This window comes from Xenopus tropicalis, chromosome 9 (assembly GCF_000004195.4).
Source record: "Xenopus tropicalis strain Nigerian chromosome 9, UCB_Xtro_10.0, whole genome shotgun sequence".
Lineage (NCBI taxonomy): Eukaryota > Metazoa > Chordata > Amphibia > Anura > Pipidae > Xenopus > Xenopus tropicalis.
The window spans coordinates 50,678,959-50,705,293 of record NC_030685.2 but is presented as its reverse complement, the minus strand read 5'-3'; the positions used below and the strand labels follow the sequence as shown (position 1 = coordinate 50,705,293).

The 26,335-nt window shown below is 41.8% G+C and overlaps 1 protein-coding gene across 1 annotated transcript; it reads left to right on the top strand.

Moving 5' to 3' along the window:
* The first annotated feature begins 224 nt into the window (after positions 1 to 224).
* ndufs1 (NADH:ubiquinone oxidoreductase core subunit S1) lies at positions 225 to 25,206 on the top strand. The gene is made up of 19 exons (XM_002936386.5): positions 225 to 371; positions 3,363 to 3,427; positions 3,601 to 3,692; positions 4,696 to 4,803; positions 6,656 to 6,732; positions 8,795 to 8,876; positions 15,371 to 15,501; positions 15,713 to 15,898; positions 16,367 to 16,501; positions 16,797 to 16,911; positions 17,000 to 17,145; positions 18,254 to 18,382; positions 18,934 to 19,063; positions 19,270 to 19,430; positions 20,254 to 20,408; positions 21,848 to 22,023; positions 22,149 to 22,283; positions 22,374 to 22,446; positions 24,499 to 25,206. Exons 2-19 carry the CDS (start codon positions 3,367 to 3,369, stop codon positions 24,588 to 24,590), a joined length of 2,184 nt encoding a protein of 727 aa, XP_002936432.3. The 5' UTR covers positions 225 to 371; positions 3,363 to 3,366; the 3' UTR covers positions 24,591 to 25,206.
* The last annotated feature ends 1,129 nt before the right edge of the window (positions 25,207 to 26,335 follow it).

Here is a 26,335-nt window from a genome sequence, read left to right as displayed (position 1 = left end):
GAGACCATATCTTCGTTTTCCGACTGCAGAAATATTTGGGATTGCATGTGTTGCCGCTTATCACGGAGATAGCCGATGTTAAGTCGATCCGGAAACTGCCTGTGCCGAAGACTAACGATGTTGCGTTCGCAACATTTCGGAAACGAAGTTTCTCCGAGTCTCGTTCGTCATTTTTGCCGGACTTTGTCGATCTCTAGTCTTTGCCTGTGCGGAAGTTACCGAAGCTTTCTCAGTTACGTATAATTCTTACCATCTTCCGTGGCTTGTTCCGGAGGTTGCTTAAATCCGCCATATTGGTCAAGGGTGCCGGCCAGGGCTGTTCTGGTCTAGAAGGCCAAATATTCCCAGAGCTGTTTAGGGGAGTCGGTGGGGTGAGTGGTTTGGAAATGGCAATTCTTTGTAATGTTTTGCATAACCGATGCGGTAACCCTGCGTTACGGTGTAATGGTGTTGGCTGTGTGTCTAGCAAGGTAGTAGGTCACTCTTGTGCCCTTGACAGATGTAGTTTAGTTCGGTAGGACTTGGACTCTTCTATTATTCGCTAAAGATTTCCAGACTCCATCCCTTCCTATACTAGCAAACCCGCGGGCTACAGCGTTCCATAGTCTGTGCATGGGTGCGCGTCTTTACTCAGAGCTCTGCTGGGATTCAGTAATGCGCTTCTCTCCTTGCACATCCTCTAACCTCTTAGTTATTGCACATTGCGCGAAAATTACACATGCAATTGGTTGCGCTGGTTAAGTCGTTACTCAGCAAATAGGGAATATTGTAATATTGATTAAAATTAGTTTTTATGACCTGGCTTGTGGCTCAATGGCTATGGCAGATTTTTTTTTTTTTTTTTTTGTGGGGTGGGATAAAGTATAATACAGGTATGGGACCTGTTATCCAGAATGCTTGGAACCTGGGGTTTTCCCGATAAGGGATCTGTCTGGAATTTGGAACACCATACCTTGAAGGGCACCCTGTCACCCTGAAAAATGTTTCCCCAAGGACAGTTGCAAGCTAATAGAGCCAGCATTCTGTTTGGGAAAAACAATTTTTTGGTGTGTGTCAGCCGCACTAGCCCACACACACTGGGAGAGAGCTTTTGGTGAAGGCTGTCATGTTCTATAGCAGGCATCCCCAACCTTTTATACCCATGAGTCACATTCAAATGGAAAAAGTGTTGGGGAGCAACACAAGTATGGAAAAAGTTCCTGGGGGTGCAAACAAGAGCTATAATTGGCTGTTTGGTTGCACCCTATATGGATTGGCAGCCTATAGAAGGCTCTGTTTGGCTTTACACTGGGTTTTATGCAACCAAAACCTACCTCCAAGCCAGAAATGCAAAAATAAGCTCTTACTTTGAGGACCCTGGGAGCAACATGTTTCTTATGAACCACTGGTTGGGATCACTGTTCTATAGCGTGCATAAAAAGCCAGTCTCCTCACATGCTCATTATCATCTGACATTAATTGCGAATTGCAATTTATGTCACATACCTGTGCATAATGAGCGAGATGTTGCTCTCGCTCATCCTTTTGCATGTGCCCCAACATAGCCACCCACACCAAAAGCTTCCTACTGGTGCAGGCAGCCTAGTGCTGGTGGGGGCTATTTATTATTATTTTTTTTTAAACTATTGTTTCCCCCAACTGGAGTGCAGGCTCCATTAGCCTGCACCACTGGTGGGGGAAACAATTTCAGGGTGACAGGTGTATCTGTAAATATAGCTCTCATACAACAAAATCCTGTATTGAAACCCAGTTTTCAAAAGAGCAAACATATATTTTTTTTTCATATTTAATTTAAATATGATGTGGGCTAGACATCTTCTTAGTTTCCCAGGTGCCCACAACCATGTGACTTGTTCTCTGATAGACTTCAGTCACTCTTTATAGTGGCAGTGCAAGTTGGAGTGGTCACCCCATACCTATCCCTTACAGCAGCATAAAAGCAAAATAATGGGAAGGTAACAAGATAACAGCTCCCTGACACCTGGTAGATATGAGCGTAGCACTTAATAGTTTAAAACTGAAGTCCTGAGTAGGAGAAAAAAATCGCTAATCTAAAAGCAGTTGCATTCTGAAGTGCTGGCACTTTCTAAAAGCACAGGATCTAGCACAATGCTCTGAAATGACTGCCTACACGTCAATATTGAAACTTAAAAAAATACACCAAATATTATTTATTGTTTAAGAATAACATTTTAAATCGTAGATTCCTTTTCAATGTACCAATTTACGCAGTGTCATTTAGAAATAAAAAGTACACCATAAAAATCTAGTTTTGGAGAGGCTGTCAACCCACACATTACTAGCAGTAACCTGTAGCAGTCAATAAGATGTTTGACCTGTACATGCCTCCGTATTGCTTAAAGGAGGACTATACCCCCAGGCACAAAAAGCACCCATAACTATCACTGCCTAGACCCCCCTCACTTCTTCCTTATTGTTTAATGTCTGTCCCTATCTCTAACCGCTAACTAAAAATGCAGAGAAGCGCAGCCACATACATCGCCGACATCTTATTTCCAACTGAAGACACTTCTGGTCGCTCTGCCGATATAAACCTGCTTGTGCATGCGCAGTTGGAGGTAGGAAATCCGCTTCAACTGCACGTGCACAAGCAGGTTAGGTGACGGCGGTGAGACCAGAAGTGTCTTTAGTCAGTAAGAAAATGTCGGACAGGTAGGGGGCTGCGCTCCTCTGGATTATTAGCTAGCTATAAGAGATAGGGACAGTCATTAAACTTAAAAACAATACAATAAGGGAGAGGTGAGGGGGGTCTAGATAGTGATAGTTATGGGTGCTTTTTGAGCCCGGGAGTATACTTCTCCTTTAAGATAGGTGATTAGACCTATAATAAACTAATTGCACCCTTTATAACATAACTCAAAGAGTCTGAATAATAGAATAATAGAACATTTTAACTAGCAATGCATTCACAGAGGATTCTATATTCTACCCCCCCCCCCCCCCCCCCCCCCCATTAATAACCATGGTATCAGGCATCGTTTTTACAGGCTGGGGTGGTAACATTTGTCAGGGGTCTAAACTATTCCGTGCACAGCTTTTGGCCCTTACTTACATTCAAGGACAATCTGTTTGTTATACAAATGCTATTTTTATAAGATGTTCTCACAATAAAAAGGTTAAGCAATCTGGTTCAGGAACTACCACAAGCATTTATTAAGGATTGAATTGGTTATTTAACCTTTTATTCTATGAAAGAAAAAATAATGCATTTGGTGGCTTCTCCTATTTAATAAGTTAAAAATGCATACTTTTTCGCAAATATTATGTGTTGAATTATTGCATTTTCTAATCTTCAGACAGCCTCAAAATGTGCCAGGCTAACCTTTTCTTTTGATTTGTAGCAAAATGCTGAGGCCTGTAGTTCGCAGGGTACTGGCAAGTGCCACCCAAAACTCTAAGAATAATGGTAAGTTTTCTATTTTTGTGTTCTGTGACCATTTACAGTTTCAGCTTTTTTGATGTATGCCCCTTTCTTAGTTATTTATCACTTGCTTGTACTTATAAGGCCTTATCACACCAAACTTTAGTTTTCCTATTGTAAACTTTTCTAAAAAAAAAAATATTTTTTTTTTCTCTCAGTACGGACAACTGCAACTGCTGCCAGCAATTTGGTTGAGGTGTTTGTTGATGGAAAACCAGTGATGGTTGAACCAGGCACTACTGTGCTACAAGTAGGTTTTTTTTTTTTTTTTGTTTTGTTTTTTTTTTTTATCTGTGGCTGTAACATTTTACTACACTTCTTGAAGATTCCACTTAAATCCTAAAATACTTCCAATAATTTATACTGAACTTTATTTTTAATTATCTAGTTGAATTAGAAGAAGGCTAGAAAAGGGTTCTTCTGTCAGGGTGAAGACACATGCGGCGACTTTTTAAAAAGTTGTGGGCACGTGTTTTGTTGCAGCAACATATACTCTACCCTGTGGCAGGAAAATCTTCACAATTGCTTGCCGCGACTGATTTTGTAACCGAAAAAAGCAGATAACAGATAAGCTGAGCAGCTCTTATCTGCTATGTAACCTGTGCCTGTTCTCGTTTTTCCAGCTTGAATGGCTGCCCCCATGGCTACACAGCAACTTTGATTATATAAACACAACTTTTACCAGCGCAGGGCAACAGTAAATTATATTTTAACTACTTTAAAAAAATGTAAATTTTTTTTGGTGTTACTGTGCCTTTAAGCCTTGCGCACAACCCTTTTAAAACATACAATATTTTTCATGCTTTATTTTTAACAAGTTTTCATTGCTTGCATGTCTTTTATCTACAATAATTCAATTAATTTAAGGTCCCATTCAGGGTATAAGTTGTGTGTAATTTGTTTTTAAAGCCGTTATAACTAATTAATCTACACTGAATCTCATCTTCCATGAAAATTGGGTATGTATGGTCCAGCTTTAATATTATCTGATCAACCCATAGAACAAATTGACAGATGCTGTACAATTTGGCTGTCGAATGGGATGGCTAAATTCCGTTGGTCAAATAGCCTGAATAATGTGAAAGAATCTGTTTTCCATCTGCTGATGTAACATGTATATTAGCTATAGTTTTACTTAATTTAAAATCTGTATATTAAGTTGCTTGTTACGTCACATCAACTACTGTTAGCCTTGACTATGCTGGCCACATTTCACAAAAAGGTATTGCCATGTTATATTCTTTCCTGTTCAGGCCTGTGAAAAAGTTGGTGTGCAAATTCCTCGCTTTTGTTACCATGACCGTTTATCAGTTGCTGGAAATTGTCGCATGTGTCTTGTTGAAATAGAGAAAGCTCCCAAGGTAAGTTTGCTTCTGTGTAGCTCAGGTCTCCCTTAAGGTAGCCATACACGGGCAGTTTGAAGCTGGCGATTTGGGTCCTTCAGGTCAATTTGGCAGCTTATCTGCTCCTGTATGGAGCCTCCAACAGGCTTTCCTGACTGATATCTGTGCAACATTTGGCAAATGCCGATCAGACAGGCTTGATTTTTCTGTTGCGTCAATGAGCTGATATGGTCATCGCTCCAATTTCTCATATCCCCTTCACTGTAATGCTCCCCCCTAGGGCCAAATAATTGCATTAGAGCCATATCGCCACCCAAGGTGGGCATATCCACGGTAAGATTTGCTTGTTTGGAGACCTTGCTGAAACGAGCAAACTTTACTACGTATGGCTATCTTAATTCATGTCAAGACTTAAAAGGCAAGGAAAGTCTGTTTAACATTAGGATTCAGTAGATAAGCTTACCTGCAGTAAGATCAGCAGTGCTAATGAAATCACTAATTTTGATAGCGTTTAGCTCTGGCAGTGCTTTACTTTAAAAAAAAAAAAATAAAAAAAAATATGTAGACTTTAAAGGAGAAGGAAAAGCTAATAAAGAGTTAATCTCAAGCTGCAGGCATACCTTCAGTTGTCTCAATAGTGCCCTTAAGTCTCACTAAATTTCACCTGTTCAGATGATCAGAAGCCAAACAGGAAGAAAAAACGCTGAGCTGTGTAAAGAAAATTCCCATAATGCCTCACTCCTGCACAGACATCCAGACCAAGTGAACTTGCTCAGTTAGTTAGACTAAGGGGCACACTTACTTATCCACGAACGCTCCGAGCATTCGTTCGATCGGTCCAATCGTATTTTCTGCGACTTTTTCGTACTTTGTGTGACTTTTTCGACGCTTGCGCGACTTTTTCATATTTTTAGCACAAAAAAATCGGATCGGTTTTGCCACGTTTTATGATCATTCGGTATGAAAATTTCATGATTTTCGGATCCCCAATACGATATCGTGACTAATACAATTTTTTCGTAAGCATTTTCGTGATATTTGCGATCTTCAGAAATTTTCGTTTCCAATGCGAATTTTTCCCATTCGGGATTCGAACTTGTGTTTTGATAAATCTGAGTCGGCTTTCTGCTGATTGGCTCAAATCCACATTCCTAAGGGGGGGGAGTGAGTTCCTAAAGGTGGCCATACACGGGCCCCAGGGCCAAACGATCGGATTATTATTTTTTTTACCTAAATGGTCCCTGATATCGCCCACCCGTAGGTGGGGATATCGGGGGAAGATCCGCTCGCTTGGCGACATCGCCAAGCGAGCGGATCTGCTCGTGTATGGCCACCTTTAGTCCTTAAATCCGCATGTGCAAATCAATCAAAACACTCATCTTAGTAATGGCACTTTCTGCAAAATGGCATCTGCAACAAAGAAGGAGAAAATAGATTTTGAAGAGGGGAACTCAGACTAAATATACCTTTATTTCTGAGAAATAAACTAACGTTCTGGGACAGGAAGGGCTCCTCTCTAACATACTACAAAGTTGGTTAAAAGGCTTTCCTTGTCCTTTAATTCAAATTTGAAGGCTCTAGTAATATTGCATATTTTTATTTAATTCGCTATAATTCTGTGTTGTCATAACGGTGGTACCTGTAGGTGCATTATTTTGCTGATTCACGACCACTGCATACACATTTACCATAAGAAAAAGTCTTGTCTTGTAATAAGTTCTATAAAAAAATATTAGGGTAGGGAGTTTAAATATGTATTGTTTTATATTAAGGTTATATTTGTTAATAAAAGAAGCATTGGTGTTTAAACTTTTTTTTTTTTTTGCTTTGTTTTGTCTTCTAATATTTTTTTATTTCCTTTAATTTACAGCCTGTAGCTGCCTGTGCTATGCCAGTGATGAAAGGCTGGAATATATTGACTAACTCTGAAAAAACCAGAAAGGCAAGGTAGGTGACATCTCATATTGCTGCTCAACATCTCTACTTGGTGCCTCCAGTCCTGCTGCTTATGACTCTCTGCTTTTTCAGACTACTGTTTCCTTACCCACCAGATAGATATCTTAGTTTACAATTCAAATTTGAATAAGCTTTTTATCTGCAGGCCGAAAATCCTCCCTGTGTGACAGGAAATTGAAAAATAAAAAATGTTTTCAATGAAGTTAGTTAGCCAAAAATGTAATCTATAAAGTCTGGAGTGAACAGATGTCTAACATAATAGCGAGAACACTACTTCCTTCTTTACAGCTCTCTAAGGTGTTACATTGGTTTGAAAAAGACCAGAGTCCATAAAGTTTAATTCTTCCAATTGAACCTAGCACACACACAAACCTGTACTGACTTATCTATACACTCACGGGCATAACTACCAGTATATATACCAACACCAATACTAATTGTAGATTTTAGTATCAAAATAGCCTTGGATATTATGATTCAAGAAATCATCCAGGCCCCTCTTAAAGGCATTAACAGAATCTGCCATTACAACATCACTAGGAAGGGCATTCCACAACCTCACTGCCCTCACAATGAAAAACCACCTACACTGCTTCAAATGAAAGTTAGTTCCTCTAATATAAAGGGGTGGTCTCTAGTGTGCAGATCCTTTGGTTAAAAAAGAACATCCCTTATCTGTCTATAACTCCCTCTAAAGTTCTTTTAAAGAATAATCATGTCCCCTCGCAAGCACCTTTTTTTTCCAGAGAAAACAACCACAAACTTGACAGTCATAGTTTAAATCTTCCATCCCCTTTACCAATTTAGTTGCACGTCTCTGCACTCTCTCCAGCTCATTAATATCCTTCTTAAGAACTGGAGCCCAAAACTGCACTGCATACTCAAGGTGAGGCCTCACCAGAGACCTAGTTTATGCAAGACGGCACTTTATTTGCTTTAGTAGCCACTGAATGACATTGCCTGGAATTAGACAACTTGTTATCTACACAAATCTTTAGATCCTTCTCGACAACAAACTACAATTTAGTGTATAACTCACATTCATATCTGGCAAGATCTGTTAGGCATAAAACCACGCTGGCACAAACTTATAGTATTGTGATTAGCAATGTATATAAGTAACCTGTCCCTTATTACTCCTTCCAGAAGCTTTCCTACTACTGATGTCAGAGTAACAGCCCAATAGTTTTCAGGCTGAGAACGGGATCCCTTTTTGAATAACGGAACCACATAAGCAATTTGCTAGTCCCTCGGCACCATTCAAGACCTTAAAGGAGAATGCAAGTCAAAATTTAAAAAGCATACTGCCCAATAGTCCTCCTATTGTTTAGTAAAAACGCCACACTTTTGGCTCACCTAATCAAATATTTACTCAGTCACACTTACTTTACATTTTCTAGAACAAGCAGCCATCTCTAAAAAGGTATTCTCCCTTCCTTTCCCTCCTTGCTTCATACTGCACATGTGTTTCGTTCCCTCCCCCCTTCCCCCCCCCCTCTGGCAGATCCGCTTCTGATTGGCTGGCGGACATGTGTAGCTTAGAACAGGAGACAGGCTCAGAGAATAGGAAGGCTGCCGCTGGCAGCCTACAGGAAGGGGAGAGAGATTTCAGTGATGTCACTGTAGTCTTCACACTGCTGTAGGCTGCCAGCACCATATCTCAGAGAAGCAAGCAGGGATCTGGGAATTTAGATATGCAGTAAGTACTTAAAAAGAATGCTTTTAGACTTACTTGCGGCCAAGAAAAGAATTTTCGCATATCAGAATTATCGTGGTTGCTCTGAATTTTTTCCAGTCATGCTTTTAACCATCCAAAATTCATGCTTTCATGAATGGACCCCTTACAGTATGTCATTGTTCATTGTGTAAAAAAAAAAACTCCACACCAGATTAAAATTCAAAAATTAAAAATTGTTCATTTGAAATGGCAAAATTACAAGAACAAGACCACTGAAACTGCTGACTGGAATATGGTCTTTTTTAATTTCAAAAGCTTTCCTGGCACTGAATTCTGAAATTCTTATGGTTCATATGTATTTTGTTATTTTAATAGGGAAGGAGTAATGGAATTCTTGCTTGCAAACCATCCCCTGGACTGCCCTATTTGTGATCAAGGAGGCGAGTGTGATTTACAGGTAACCAAATAAATCATTTATGCTTCTGTCATTCTTTAGTTATATATTTTCATAAATATGTAGGGTTTAAAGCGGATGTTCATCTTCAGACAGTAGTCTGAATTTGAAGAGCCCCTGTCAGAAAAAAAATGTTTAATTAATCTTTATTATTTACAATGTTTAGTTTTGATGCTACAGACCAGGATTAGCAAACTTTCCTCTGTTCTCACTTTGAAAGGATCACCAACACCAACTTGCATTCTGCTAAAACAAGAAGTTGACACTGAACCTGGCTACTATGCATGCCTTTCCTCTCCTCCTTTATTTGAATTTCTCCCACGTCTAGGGGGACACAGGGACCGTGGGGTAAAGGACCCCTCCCATCAGGAGGCAGGACACTGAAGAACAGAGTTGTGGACCCTCCTCCTCCTCTCCCCTTTATCCCCTCTCAACCCGGAAGGGATTCAGTTCTTTCAGTGTCCTGCCTTCAGGAGGTTAGGAGTGGCCTCTAGGTAGGCCCATCAAAGGAATCTGCGGTTAGTGGTTAGCACTAACAACCGGGGCGAAGCCATGTCAGCCTAGCCTGTTCATTGAGAGCTAGCCCCCCCCCGCGGGAATAACGAGCCGTGCCCTGTCAGGGCACAGGTAAGGGAGACAAATGCTCCGCATCGGCGCTCCCCCAGCAAGAGGTAAGGTGAGCGACACAACCCCTAGAAACCCCCTACCTGCCTGCCCGTGCCCGCACTCCTACCCACAGTGTCCCCGTGCAACCGCACACGTCGGCTCCGCTCTGCCCTCAGGCCGGCGACGCGTCTCAGCCGGCGGCGCGGCCAGCGTGACGTCACCTGTGCGCGCCCTTCCTTCGCGCCACTCTCGCGCTCCCCACAACGCGGTCGGGCGCACAGGGAGAAGCAGCCAACAACTCAGGGGACTCACCTGGGGGACAAGGAGTGCGGACACCCCTCTTCTCTCTCTCCACACCTCAGCACTCCAGGCAATCAGCATGACTGACGGTAGGGGGGATCTTTTCTCTAGGGGGGGCAGACACCCTAACCATGCGGTGTCCTTTTTTGCCTGCTCAAAATGCCTTACCAAATTTAGAGAGGGCCAAACTGAACCGCTCTGTTCAACTTGCAGCCCAGCTCTGCCCCTATCATCTGACACCACTGCTGCATGCTCCGGGGCAACCTCAGAGGGGACACCCAGGGTTCCCTCACCCACAAGGGCCGCTGACCCTCAGGGCCCTTCTGATGTCCCAGCCTGGGCAGTCACACTGTCACAGTCCCTGGCCAGTTTGCAATGCATACCGCAACTGACATCATCCATTGACAAAATGCTAACCAAACTAGCTTCTTCACCTAACACTAGCAAGAAGCGAAAGAGGATGCCCAGTCGCCCAGCACCAACCACCAGGGACTCACTATCTATCCCTTCATCTGACGAAGAGGAGGCGAGCGAAGGAGAAATATTTTCCTCTTCCTCCACGCCCAACTCAGACGAAGAGGACAATGCCGTCAGCGCAGCCCCCAATATAGACAGCCTAATCAGAGCAGTACTAGAGACCCTGCAGATTCAAGAGGAAGAGACCACCAAGACGAAATCAGCGTCACTATTTAAGAGACAACACAAGACCTCTGCGGTCTTTCCAGCTCATGATCAGATGCAGGCCTTGATCTCAGAGGAATGGAAGACACCAGACAAAAAATTCCAGACCTCAAAACATTTTAACCGGCAATATCCCTTTCCCAAGGAGGCCGTCGAGAAATGGAGCACCCCCCCAGTGGTTGACGCTCCAGTATCACGCCTTTCCAAAGCTACCGCCCTTCCAGTACCAGATGCCTCGGCCTTTAAGGACCCTACCGACAAAAAGATGGAGGGCCTGCTCAAAGCAAATTTTCTTTCCGTGGGATCAGCCCTACGGCCTGTCCTAGCATCCACCTGGGTGAGCCGCGCAGTTGAGACATGGTCCACCTCTCTCCTACAGACTGCTCAGGAGGGGGGATCCAGGGAACAAATGATCCAGCTAGCGGCCTACATTCAAGAAGCCAACCAGTTCCTAGCCGACGCTTCCCTGGATGCAGCTAGGGTCCTAGCCAGAGCATCTGCCCTCTCGGTTGCAGCCCGCAGGGCCCTGTGGCTGAAACTTTGGTCCGCTGACTTGAGTTCTAAAAAATCCCTGGTTGCCATACCTTTCCAGGGTTCCAAATTATTCGGAGAGGAACTCGACAAGATTATTTCACAAGCCAAGGGGGGCAAGAGTACCCTGCTGCCTCAAACCAAACCCAAATCAGCCTTCAACCCAAGAAGGGGTCACTCCTTTCGCAGTCAAGGCTTTCGCAACAACAAGACCAATCCGACCACGACTCGCCAGTCATCATTCAAGGGACGCTTCCCCAACAAGGGAAAGTCCCCCTGGCAGTCCCGCAAGCCTCAATCCAAGTCACCAGTCGATAAGACCACCCACTCCTGACTACACTCGGGAGACTCCAGAAGCGGGTTCCATAGGGGGACGTCTTCGGTTCTTCGCGGATGTCTGGAGATTACACGTGGAAGACGCATGGGTAGTTCAGACCGTCACATCCGGCTATCGACTGGAATTTCACGAAATCCCTCCAGCACATTTCTTCATGTCCAGGGTACCACATCAGACACCCAAACAGCAAGCCTTTCTCTCCATAATAGAAAAGCTGCGCAAGACCGGGGTAATTGTACCGGTACCCCAAAACCAGAGGTTCCGGGGATTCTATTCGAACCTGTTTATAGTCCCAAAGAAAGATGGCTCCTTTCGCCCTATTCTGGACTTAAAGCTCCTGAACAGATGCATAGTCTACCACAAGTTCAAAATGGAGTCAGTCCGCACCATCATTCGAGCCCTGGAACCAGGAGACTTTCTGGCCTCTTTGGACATTCGGGACGCATACTTACACGTTCCAATTTTTCAACCACATCAACAATACCTCTGGTTCGCCTTTCGGAATCAACACTTTCAATTTGTCGCACTACCCTTCGGTCTATCTTCGGCCCCCCGAATATTCACGAAGATCATGGCATCCATGGCAGCCTTCCTTCGTGTCCGAGGTGTATTCATAATGCCTTACTTGGACGACCTACTAATCAAGGCGAGATCCAAGACATTGGCCGAACACAATGTACAGCTGACAGTCCAGAGCCTCCAGATGTTCGGATGGTCCATCAACTTGGACAAGTCGTCCTTATCTCCCAGCCAGAACATGATATTTCTGGGTCTACAGTTCGGCCCCTTCAGACGGCGGTGTTGAAACTCTGGAACAGGACATCACTTCATCAGAGAATAATACTACCAGAGGACACCCTGAGGTCGCTCAGCTGGTGGCTAACACCGGAACGGCTAACACAAGGAAAGACATTTCTGGAACCAGTGTGGCTAATAGTAACCATAGACGCCAGCCTCACCGGATGGGGAGCAACCTTTCAAGGAAAAGCCGCACAGGGACTTTGGACACAGGAGGAAGCACTTCTACCAATAAACATATTGGAACTACGAGCCATACTGCTAGCCCTCCAGTCATGGGAACGCCTTCTGAGAAACAAAGCGGTTCGAATCCAATCAGACAACGCCACAGCAGTGGCATATATAAATCGACAGGGTGGCACAAGAAGCAACAGGGCGAATCAGGAAGTGTCCTTCATCCTAGAGTGGGCAGAAAGGACCGCCACTCTACTTTCGGCAATTCACATCCCCGGAGTGAGCAACGTAGAGGCCGATTTTCTCAGCAGGCACCATCTGGACCCGGGAGAGTGGCAACTACACCAGGATGCATTCCTGTGCCTGACACGGAAATGGGGGATGCCGGAAATAGACCTCATGGCCTCCAGGCACAATCGGAGAGTCCCCAGATTCTATGCAAGGTACCGCGACCCCCTGGGCGAAGGGGTGGACGCCATGACCCTACCGTGGAGATTTCTACTGGCATACGTGTTTCCCCCTCTCCCAATGCTACCTCGCTTATTACGGAAGATAGCCAGGGAACCGGTCACAGTGATTCTCGTTGCACCACGGTGGCCCAGGAGATCCTGGTACTCAAGTCTAGAACTCTCATTAGAACCTCCAATATCTCTCCCAGTGTTTCCACAGCTTCTGGCCCAGGGCCCGGTTTTTCATCACAAACCTCAGCTCTTCACCTTAACGAGATGGCTCTTGAGGCGTCAGTGTTGAGACAGAAGGGATTTTCAGAGGAGGTAATCATGACCATGATCAAAGCCCGAAAACCGGTGACGTCAAAGATCTACCACAGGGTGTGGGAGTGCTATCGACGATGGTGCGAGGACGAAGAGCTCTCCTTCACGGAATTAAGAATACCTCAGATTCTACAATTCCTCCAAATAGGACTTCAAAAGGGTCTCAAACTGGGTTCCCTAAAGACTCAGATCTCGGCCTTGTCCATCCTCTTCCAGGAACGCATAGCCCTCTCAGAGGACGTTCGCACGTTTCTTCAGGGTGTTGCTCGCATCTCTCCCATGTTCAGACACCCCATACCTCCATGGGACCTAAACCTGGTTTTAAACGCCCTCCTCGACAGTCCCTTCGAATCTCTGTCGGAGGTGGGGATAGAGACACTCACATGGAAGACCGTTTTTCTAGTCGCAATATCTTCAGCCAGAAGAGTGTCAGAACTGGGGGCACTATCCTGCTCAGAACCTTTCCTAGTTTTCCACGAGGATAGGGCAGTACTTAGAACAACACCCGGCTTCCTGCCCAAGGTGGTATCTAACATCCATATAAATACGGAGATCGTGCTACCCTCATTCTGCAATAAACCTAAGAATGACAAGGAGACCAGGCTGCATCAACTGGACGTGGTCAGAGCACTTAAGACTTACACTTCTCGCGCTCGAACCTTTAGGAAGACAGACTCCCTATTTGTGATTCCGTTGGGAGCTAGAAAAAAGGTCTTCCAGCCACGAAAACCACCATTGCACGCTGGATAAGTGAGACAATAAGAAGATCTTACCTGGCGAAGAAGAAGGTGCCACCAATCAAGATCAGAGCACACTCTACCAGAGCTCTGGGAACTTCATGGGCACACAGGAACTTCGCATCGGCTGAACAAGTTTGCAGAGCGGCCACTTGGTCCTCTCTCCACACTTTTACAAAGTTCTATCAATTCAACACATACCTGTCGGCGGAAGCTACCTTCGGAAGGAAGGTACTCCAGGCAGTAATTTCCTAAATGGTCAGAGTTCTGCCCTCCCTACTGTGGGGTGGCTTTGGTACGTCCCCACGGTCCCTGTGTCCCCCTAGACGTGGGAGAAAAGGAGATTTATGTACTTACGGTTAAATCCTTTTCTCTCCAGTCGTAAGGGGGACACAGGGCTTCCCCCCCTGAACTCTTGTTCTAGATATCCTCAGTCTGTTGAGAGTCGTAGTTCGGTTATGAGTTAATTCTTGTTACAAACTGAATCCCTTCCGGGTTGAGAGGGGATAAAGGGGAGAGGAGGCGGAGGGTCCACAACTCTGTACTTCAGTGTCCTGCCTCCTGATGGGAGGGGCCCTTTACCCCATGGTCCCTGTGTCCCCCTTACGACTGGAGAGAAAAGGATTTAACCGTAAGTACATAAATCTCCTTTTCATTGATCAGATTGGCTGAATCTTGCCAGCCAATTGTAGCAATGGTATGTAAATGAAGCTGGAGAGGGGAGGCATGCACAGAACCAGTGCACTGTGAATTCATCTTCTTCTGGAAAATTCCCTATTAAAAGCAGAGAGGAGAGACTGTCAGCAGGGCTGATCCTGGTCTGTAACTTTGAAAATAAACATTTTAAATCATGAAAATGGTTTCTCTGATAGGGGCTTTGCAAATTCATAGTATTGTTTGGTGAATATATAGCAGTCGCAAAACACTTATTTCTCTGGCAGCAACCTATTGAAATTTGAACAGGGTCTGTATTTCAAGGGGCAGCATACCCCCTTGTTCAACATGAGTTTAAAGGGAAATGAAGTTTGAAATTAGTTCATTCAGGTGGGCACATACCTGATTTTACAGATTAAAATGGAACCATGATAGAATTGTCCCTGTGCACCCACTAAAGCTGGCCATACACGTGGCAATCTCACGATGTTTCGTACGACCGTCGGTCGCACGAAACATCGTCAGATCCGCCACACACCATTCAGGGCTGAATCGGCAGGTAAGGAGGTAGAAACAATAGGATTTCTACCTCCTTCTGCCGATTCAGCTCTGAAGGGAGAATTTTGGTCAGGCGCCTTCTATGGCGCCCGATCAAAATTTTCTAACTTGGCCGATCGGCGAGCCGACCGATTTCAGCAGCTTCCTGCGATATAATAATATAATATCGGTGCGTGTATGGCCACCTTAAGGCTCACAGTGTAATGCACTCCCTTACTTATCTATGGTCAAATCACAGACTTGCAGCATAAAGCTTTCTCTTTTTTTCAGAATTGAAATATTTTGGTTTTGTAACTCGTCTTTGCATTTAAAAACACTGTGTTAACTTTTAATTTGTTTCTACTTTAGGATCAGTCCATGATGTTTGGCAGTGACAGAAGCCGGTTCTTGGATGGAAAACGTGCAGTGGAGGATAAAAACATTGGCCCTCTAGTCAAGACTATTATGACTCGTTGCATACAGTGTACCCGCTGCATTAGGTATTGGAATTGTTTTTTGCAGTAATAATAAATGTTAGTGTATTGTTTTTTTATTTTTGATAGATCTGGTCAGATTACAAGTCTGAGTTACAGTTTCAGAAACGAGTTTATTACACGGAGAGAAACACAACATTTTTGTCCATTGACAGTTATCTGTTAATCTTCTCTATGACATTCTTTACTTTTAACATGTGCTTTGTGAACTTGACAGATTTGCCAGTGAGGTTGCAGGAGTTGATGATCTGGGAACTACTGGTAGAGGAAATGATATGCAAGTTGGCACTTATGTCGAGAAAATGTTTATGTCTGAACTCTCTGGAAACGTCATTGACCTGTGTCCAGTGGGAGCTTTAACATCCAAACCATATGCATTTACAGCCCGCCCTTGGGAAACAAGGTACATACCTTGGATATATTTTTTTGTTTGTGGAGGTTGCTGTCAGCTGTGGGACAGATACTGATTCAGTAGCCGTTACATTTACAGATACATATCAACTAAAAAATGTACTTACTGTATATTGGAAAGTTAATTAGAATTACATGTTATCAAAGTTATTGGGTGATTATCCTAGGTTATTAACAGCCCTACAATAAATATTGTCTTCGGCAGTTAGACAATATTGTCTTTGCAGTTATCATTTTGGTTACATAAACACACTGGTTCATCTTTACATGGTTACTTTATAATATGAAAACAAGTCAAATAGATGAGCTATACAGGATTCATGAAATGTTAGGAATTCCTAGAGCATGTGTGTTTGTTTTTATTTGGTACATTTTGAAAGCTTAAAGCCTGTAGGCTTTAGGATGCAATTTTATATTACATTTAATTAGTTGTTTTCCTCTTTATTCCTATAATTCACAGAAAGACAGAAAGCATTGATGTTCTGGATGCACTGGGTAGCAACATTGTGGTAAGCACGAGAGGTGGAGAAGTAATGAGAATCTTGCCAAAAATGCACGAGGATATTAATGAGGAATGGATTTCTGATAAAACTAGGTAAGATATATTAAAATATTGAGTTATCTGTATCAGGAACAATTTGATCACATTTCTGTGTACAAATCTATATATATACTCCAAATCCATACTCCCCTTTTAAGTTTGCTAATATTGAGTCTTGAGTACTGCAGATTTAACTTCAGTATCCTAGAAGAGGAGTCAATCTATATAATGTTGCATGTTTGCTACCCTAGTTGTAAAATACCAACTGAAAAGAAAGGAACAGCAGTACTGCCCAGTAGAGCTGACCATTTAAAGAAGATCTTTCTGTATACATTTCTGAATTTGACAGGTTTGCTTATGACGGTTTAAAACGCCAAAGACTGACTCAACCAATGATCAGGGATGAAAAAGGCCATCTCGTTCATACAAGCTGGGAAGATGTACTTGCTCGGGTGGCTGGAGTGGTAATGCAACACAACCATTTGTTTCTCAAGTATCTTGTATTAAAATCATTTAAGTGTAGTTGCACCATTTGCTCTGCTTGTTTTGCAGCTCCAAGGAGTACAGGGTAAAGATGTAGCTGCTATTGCAGGTGGTCTCGTGGATGCTGAAGCCCTTGTAGCTCTTAAAGATTTGCTGAACAGGCTGAATTCTGATACCTTATGCACAGAGGAAGTCTTCCCTACATCTGGTGCTGGGTATGTACGTATGAATATGAATGGACATTGCCAATAGTTCCCAAGTCTTATAACCCAGAATTAAGATTATAGAAACCCAAATCATGTTCTGAATTTTTCGATTTGGCCAAATTTTTAAAAATGCCTTTAATGTGACAGACATTAAAATTTCAGATCTGATTTAGCTAAATAATAAGGACTTTCCTGATCCAGACCCACAAAAGTAGATGTAATCCACCCATTTCCTAAACCAGTGGTTTCCACCCAGCAGCTCGGGAGTAACATGTTGCTTGCCAACCCCCGGGATGTTGCTCCCAGTGGCCTCCATGAAGGTGCTTAATTTCTGGCTTAGTGCACCTGGTTTTTATGCAACCAAAACTTGCCTCTGACAAACAAAACCTATTGTAGGCTGTGAGTCCACATAGGGGCTACCAAATAACAAATCACTGCCCTTATTTGGCACTCCTGGGCACATTTTTCATGCTTGTGGTGTTTCTGAATTATGTTTACATTTATATGTGGCTCACGGGTAAAAAAGTTTGGGGACCCCCCCCAAACCTGATCTCGCTATTTATCCCACTGTAGGTCCCTGTTGAAATGCCTGGTATCTCCATTACCTCACTGCTCCACCACTAGAAGACTATTTGCCAAACTCACAGCAGTTCTCATCCCAGTGTCACCTAACTCCTTTCTCACCTACCTATAGTTACCTTATGGCTGACAACTGTGCAAAATTCCCAAATCTTCTACTTTTCTTTTTCTTATTGCCTGTACCCTTGTTGCCCTCTATATGCTCAACACTTCCTGAGGTCTTCACATGTCCCTTTAATAATGCCTTTAATCTGTTTGGTCTCGCTACTCCTCAACATACCTGCGGTTCCTCTGTGACCTCCTTTAGTCAGTTTTTGCATTACTCTGTAAAGTGCAGATTTGTTACTGATTTTTGGAAGATTTTACAAAAATGTTATTTATTGCCACTTAAAGCAGTAGTATGTTATAGAAAGTCCTATTCTTAGCACCTGTTTAATTTCCAGTATCCATTAGTTACATTTTTTTTTAATTATTTTAAAACTGTTTTCTAATAACCTCCCTTCAATTTCTTTTTGAATGGCAATGCTTTATAATGAAGTACTGATCTCCGTTCAAACTATCTACTAAATTCAAGAATATCTGGCATTGAGGAAGCTGATGTCCTGCTGCTGGTTGGTACTAACCCTCGCTATGAAGCTCCCCTCTTTAATGCTAGGATTCGGAAAAGGTAAATTCATTAATGTTTGTTGTCTATGCCAGTGAAATACATTTTTTTCCAAAAGTAAATTAAGGAAAAAATTCCAGAGACTTAGGCCTGGGGAACACAGAGCGAATCATCTACTCTCCTCTGCCTGCATTTTGTACAAGGTAGAGAAAAGTGGCAGTAATGGGCACAACATATCCATTTTGTGTAGCTCCACACAGGGCTATCAGTTTAGAAACATGAAAGTATGCATTTTCACAACAATATCCGCTCATTGTAGCTTCACATAGGCTGACATTATGCCTGTTAGTAGAGCTACAGGAAGTAGCTCATGACATCGGATCCACTTTCCTTTGCCTGTGTACAAAACACAGGTTGAGGAAAGCAGCTGATCCTGCTCCATATGCCCCCTAGACTTATAGCAGAAGACTTTAAGCTTAAAAAGTATTGATCCAATGTTTTTCATTGATTGCACCACAGCAAACACAACTTATCTGCATTTGTGTCTCGGTACATTTTCCATGTAATTAACTTAGCAGGAAACTTAAATAAATCTTTTTGCCGTTTGCTTGCAGCTGGCTTCACAATGACCTGCAGGTTGCTTTGATAGGTAGTTCTGTTGACCTGACCTATACCTATGATCATTTGGGAGAGTCGCCTCAGATACTTAAGGAAATAGCATCGGGAAAACACCCTTTCAGCAAGGTCTGGAACTCTTACTTTGTGATTTTTTTATATATAAATATATATGAAAATATTTATCTTAAAAAGTTAAGTCTATACATTTGCCTGCTATTACCAGGGTAACTAATACAGGAAGACTGCACTTATTATACCTTTGATTTACAGTCAATAGAGAGTTACAAAGCATAAATAGAGTAAAGGGTGTTAAGATTTTTGTTTTTCTTCAGAAACTCTTCCAAGCTAAGAAACCCATTGTGGTGGTTGGCAGCAGTGCCTTACAACGTAAAGATGGTACAGCAATCCATGCAGCTGTGTCTACGATTGCACAAAATGCCAGGAGTAGTAGTGGCGTTACTGAGGATTGGAAGGTCCTGAATATTCTTCACAGGTGAGGATTCTGTTTTAACAGAGCTTTTCAGAGCTTTTTTACAATATGACCTTTGGGTAGAAATGTATTATATTAGAATAGGTCTGTCTGTGGCTAATCTTAACATCCTTCATTCATCTTACCTATGAGAAGTGAAAGGGTCTGTTCACATAATGCAAGCAGATCCAGTTTTAAGGGTCTTGTGAAGAGATGCCAAACATTATATGTAATCCACACATTCTCAAACTATTGCCTCCATATTAATCGCTACTATGTTATATTTTTATCCAATAAATATACTATTTACATTTTGCGATTTCCATACTGGGGTTTTTTGCTTTTAAACAGGTTAACAGTAAATCCCACCTGTAAATAGCAGATTCCACCAGTTCCTGTGTGAACTAGCTGCAGTCTGCCAGCTCTTAATATTCAGGACTCTAGCAGTAAATGTTGGTAGTTGCAGCTAGCAGGCCCCAGTTAAGGCACCCCGAAAGAAAATGACACGCGTATCTCTACTGTGTCCAGCTTTTAAATTACAACATCTCTTGATGTGGAGGTCACACTATTTATAGCTAGGGGGGACAAGCAAGGAATCTGCAAAAAAAAATGAAGCTGTATCTGAGAACCACTCTGTTCTCTCTTTTGAATTAGTAATTTGATTGTAGACGGTTGCAGTGCAAGAAGGCACCTCCATTCAGATTGGTATTGTAACAGAAGAGAGGATCAGTTGGCTCTGTCTATGAGAATATAGTAATGAGATCCTTTTAGATGGTTACATATTGCTAGAAAAACCCAAAGTTTTTCTATCTTGTTACTCAAACCCTTGATTTTTGTGTCTGTGCAGAGTTGCAAGTCAGGTTGCTGCCCTTGACCTTGGTTACAAACCTGGAGTGGATGCCATAAGGAAAAATCCTCCTAAGGTTCTATTTTTACTTGGTGCAGATGCTGGCTGCATTACACGCCAAGATTTGCCTAAAGATTGTTTTATCATCTATCAAGGTAAAGTCATCATGCCAGCATGCATATAGATATGTGTAATGTTTTTCACTAGTCTCCTTTCCACTTTTTTCTCTGATCAGCACAAAATACTCATGCAAAAAGATGTAAATTGCATATGATGAAGTAAGTATACACCCCTTCTAATATGATGCACCTTAGGCTAATGCCACACGAGGACATGTAGGAGGCGTAGGGCGGAATTTTCAGCACGCGCTTTTACGCTTGCCGAAAATATCCGCTCTACGCCTCGTGTGGCATTAGCCTAAATCACAGGTACAGCCAGTTCTTTTTCAGTGTCACAAAATTTGTTAAATTGAGATCACCTGTGTGTAGTCAATGGGTTTCTAGTAATTTTAGTATAAATACACCTGTATCTTGAAGGTCCAGCTTGTAGTTAGTCAGTATTGTGGCATAACCTACACCAGTGCTGTCCAACGTATTACATAACAACTGTGAAGCCTTTGAGCAGACTGGGGACCATTAAAAATCTTTTGGACAGTCCTGACCTATACCATGAAGACCAAAGAACACTTGAAGCAACTGCATGAAAAAGAGATTGAAAAGCCAGAGGATGGATCCAAGATAATTTCCAAGCCAAGTAATGTCCCTTTGGAGTACAGTTAAAACAATCTTAAAGAAATGGAAAGAGCACAGCTATAAAGTTGCCAAGGGCAGAACATCTCAAAAACCAGGTGTAGAAACAGCACCAGCATGCACTTATCGGACTCCAGAACATCTACCAAAAGTGAATGACCATGTAAGATGACTAGTAAGGGAGGAAAGAGACCTATTGCAACTTACAGGTCTTAGTGGCTTAGATTGGAGAGATTATGTATTAAAAAAGCTGTTGCCCAAGTACTTCATTAGTCGCAGCTTCATGGCAAAGTTGCAGAAAGAAAGCCAATATTAAAACTTACATGACATTTCACCTGCCAAGTGGTGGCAACTTCATTCCATGGGGATGTGTCTCTACAGCAGGCCCTGAAAAGCTTGCAAGGGTATAGAATAGAATGAATGCAGAAAAATATATTGAATTCCTGGAGGAAAACCTGATGGTGCCTGCAAGAGACCTGAGCCTTAAGGAGGCCATACACGTAGCAATTCTGACCTTTCCAGCGACTATTGGTCGCAGGAAAGATCGTTTGTTTCCTCCACTGATATTCAGTGCAATTGCAGTGTCCACGTGTGCAATGCTGATCCAAAGCCCTATCCACACAGACTCTAAGCAATCCGTTATTTTGTGTTTTAGCATTGTAATTATTTAAATCACTTTGCAAGAGATCTGCTTTCACTTTGACATTAAAATTGTCTACGTCTATTGATCAAAAATAAGAAAACAAAATAATAAAAATCTGAATGTTTTATATCTGTGATAGATATAAAACAGAAATACTTGTCACAATGTATTTTTTTGTTAATAATTCTCTCTTAATTTTAAGGACATCATGGAGATGCAGGTGCACCTATGGCAGATGTTATTCTCCCAGGTGCAGCTTACACAGAGAAGTCTGCAACATATGTCAATACAGAAGGCAGAGCTCAGAGGACCTTTGTAGCTGTAACACCACCAGGAATGGCAAGAGAGGACTGGAGAATCATCCGTGCCATATCTGAGGTATCTATGTTCACTATCCATAAAATCTTCATGAATATTTGTATATAACATGGTTTTCAGAGCTGGTTGTATCAAAAACAAGTAATTTACAAATGGGGAAAAATAACCAAAACAATTCTTTGTAGTTGGCAGGTGTCACTTTACCATACGAGGATCATGATGGTGTGAGGGAAAGGTTACAAGAAGTGTCTCCAAACTTGGTGCGGTATGATGATGTGGAAGGAGCAAATTATTTCAAGCAAGCAACAGAGCTTGCAAAGGTATTATGCCCAGCACTTTTACACCTTTTCAGAAATATTATATAAATGTAGCTAATTAATTATTATTTCTCTTTTAAAATCCTATTTTAGCTTGTTAGCCAGCAGATTCTGGCAGATCCTTTGGTTCCCCCTCAGCTAACAATTAAGGATTTCTATATGACAGGTTAGTAACTCACTCTGTTTGTGAATACCACATTCTTTTACTTTTTAAAGCTTGTCTAATAAAGCGAAGTTCAATATTTTATACCTTTTAGGAGTTTTCCCTTGGCATTTACTATAACTAGCTCATTCATCCTTACAATGACTATTTTTAGAGCTCCAACTCATGTAGTGATGTTAACATTGGAGTTCCTGTAGTACCTAATACAGATCATTGGAATTTATACCATTATTTAACAGAACTGTTGCTTTGTAAAAGAAAGAAAAGTGACTCAACCATTTCAATATGCCTCACTATAAAAGAGTTACAGCAAGTTTTTTCAATTTCCAAAGATCTCTCGGGGTAAAAATGCCCTTTTTTTGCAGGCATTTACTTCCTTTTGCTTTAATTGGAAATGCACAGTCCAGTGGCGCATTATGCCATTAGACTGGTATTGCTTGTGAACTATGTAGAACTATGTAGAACTATGTAGAACTCCTGTAGACAGTGTGTCTCAGTGAGTAAAGGTGTTTTGATCTCCATAGTTCACCTTAGAGCACATCAGAAATCAATAACTCGCATGTGGCATAACCTTTTAAAGGAGAATGAAAGGTACAATTACTGTAGGGTGCCAAAATGTTAAGCACCCCCAAGTGATTGTAGTTGCTTACCTTATACAGCAGCTACTCCAGGCTGGTGTGGTTTTCTCCTAAAAGGAGAACCAGGGTAGCTGTGAACAAGCAATCCTCTTCCTTCCTCTGTCTTTGCACCGCTTGCGCATGTGCAGTAAAGTGAAAAGCTGAACTTTAACAAAAAAGCGGGCTTTTTTTTTTTTACTCTACTGCACATGTGCGGGCCCCGGGATTCTGAAGAAAGAACACATAATTTAGAGAAACACTCCTTCGCAACTACCCTGGGCTGGTGCAGTTTTCTCCTAACACCAATCCAATTTGAAAAACCGGGCAGCATTCTCCAAGATTGATGCCCCGATGGGCTGATCGCAGTGTCATAGCCCCGCCCTGTGACATCACGTCCCATCTCCCTGCCCAGAGTGTCCAAGCAGGAAAGGTGCCAACCCTAAATACTGTAGCACTCGATAGTAAGAAATCCAAGTCCGGCTTGGGACTCCTCCAGTTACATGGGAGTAGGAGAAACTATAGGTTATCTGAATGCAGTTCTAATGTGTAGCGCTGGCTCCATCTGAAAGCTCAGACTCGGGCACAATGCAGTGAGATGGCTGCCTACACACCAATATTGCAATTTAAAATAAATGCATTTGTTTGTTCAAGAATAAAATTTCAATTGGTAGAGGGAAGTATTTGCAGTGTAAACAATGTAAGTTTTACCTGCAATTTGCGCGCTTTCAGTGTCAGTCTCTAGGGGAGGCATAGTCAGCAAGCTCCTGAAGCTACATTTGGACTCTCATTTTGCATCCCTAACAGCCACAAACAGGGTCACTAACCTATGAAACTTTACTCAGTCACGTGGAATAGAAGTGCCCACTGACAGTACAGGTATGGGACCTGTTATCCAGAATGCTCGGGACCTGGGGTTTTCCGGATAAGGAATCTTTCCGTAATTTGGATCTTCATAACTTAAGTCTGCTAAAAATAATTTAAATATTAAATAAACCCAATAGGACTCTTTGCCTCCAATAAGGATTAATTATATCTTAGTTGGGATCAAGTACAAGGTTCTGTTTTATAATTACAGAGTAAAAGGAAATCATTTTTAAAAAAATTAGAATTATTTGCTTATAATGGAGTCTATGAGAGATGGCCTTTCTGTAATTCGGAACTTTCTGGATAACGGGTTTCCGCAAAAGGGATCCCATACCTGCACAGCATTCTCTGGCTACTAACCTATTTATTTTATGAGCAGCTGGAAGACACATTCATTTTAAAACTCAGCTCCGGGTGGTGATCCACCCTATGTGTAAGATTGGCAAAGTCTTTTAACAAAATTTTATCTGAAATTTTTTCAAATAAACACACAACCATGCAACATGTATAATTACTAGTAATGCCAAAAACCATCAAATCTTATTTTAGTTTTAATGTGGAATCTTCTCTGCAGATCCAATAACCAGAGCATCACAAACAATGGCCAAGTGTGTGAAAGCTGTGACAGAAGGAGCGCAAGCAGTAGAAGAACCATCTATTTGCTAGAAATGTGGAGCAAAATGGAATTACATTGTATACTGCTTGATACATCCATCCTTGTAGAGCATATGCAATTGTATGCTGATGTGCTGTAGGCTTTCAATGTATTTGAGCTTGTTTTCAATGCATCTGAGGGTCTCTGTACTAAATGCATATACATACTATCTATTTGTGTGTACAAATTACTTGTAAAATTATTAAAATGGTTTATTACCGGTTAAGTCTACTTCTGCTATTAAAGTTAAAAGCTTTTAAAGGGTATATGATTTCCATAAAACGGTCTACCTGCACACCATGGCTCTCTGAAAATGGGCCACCTACAATTTTTTTTTTATAGGATTCGTCATGGGAAATCCTACTTGCCAGCACTCCATCTTCTTGCCTTTATCAGAAGATAACGCTGAAGTTTTGACTTGTCGATATGCACTGTAACTTCTAGTCTCACCAATCAGATTCTGAACACTTAACGATATCAGTGTTACAGTGGGCAGTAGTTAAGGGTGGCTGTTTGGTGATCTATACCTTCCTCCTTTATTCGAGAATGAATTTGATCATTGGACTCATTATCACTAGTTGATATTGTTGCTTTAGAGCCTCATAAAATTAATTTGTGTGGCCAGCTTAACACACGCTGACAAATAAAATTAACATATGGGAAAAGGCAATAAGATCATGCTAGATCTTTTACTAAATACAGTAGTGCTGTAATGACATGTTGAATTGGGAAGCTATATGCATCTCTTCAGAAGCAAGTCCCTTATTTATTTATTTATTTTTTTAGTTCTTATTTTTTTGTTCTCCCCAAATCTTAGTTAATTATATCGTGTTTAAACAAATGTCCACTTCCATTTTGTATCTTAAAATCTAATATAGCATCTAGGATTGAAAATAAATGTATTCTTATTTTAATTTGTTTGTGCATTAAGGCTCCAAAATTGGTTCATACAGTAATTCATTTGTCTTGTAGGTTTCCAGATATTCATACTTGTTAAATCAGTTGATTTTTTTTTTTATCTTTTGTAATTTAATTGCAGTTCATTCTAACAATACCATATGGCGGTAGACCTTGATTGTACTTTACTAAAAGCAGACTCTATGAGGCTAATACCTGGGTACATATGAATTCTAAATAATTGTAACTAGTAAAAAAAAACAAAAAAACATGCAAACATTTCCAACAAATCAACCATAAAGTCAAAAGAAGGTGGGCATATCGGGGAAAGATCCACTCATTTGGCAACCTCCTCAAACTAGCAGATTGTTTGATTTTGACTGGCATATGGTGCAAAGGTTTGTGTAATTTGCATAACGGTAACACTATTGTGTAGTTAAACAATGGGAATCTCCATAACAATGGGAATCTCCATATGTTAACCAATTACTCTGTTTTTGAAGGCTTTCCACTAGATGCAGGGACATTTTTTGAAGGAGCCTGCTTCCATTCATGCTGAAGATGTTGGGGACGGGGCTTAAAGGGACAGTAACACTAAAAAATGAAAGAGCTTTTAAGTAATAAAAATATAATACACTGTTGCCCTGCACTGGTAAAACTGGTGTGTTTGCTACAGTTAAGGTGGCCATACACGGACCGATTTTTTACTTACAAACGACCGATTCCCGAACGATCCGATGCTATCGTTAAGTTATCGTATAGTTGGTGGTGTACGAACGATCGTCGGCCCACTAAACGAGCCGACATTATCGTCCCCAAAATCGATCGGCCAGGTTTAAAAATTTTGGTCGTTTAACGA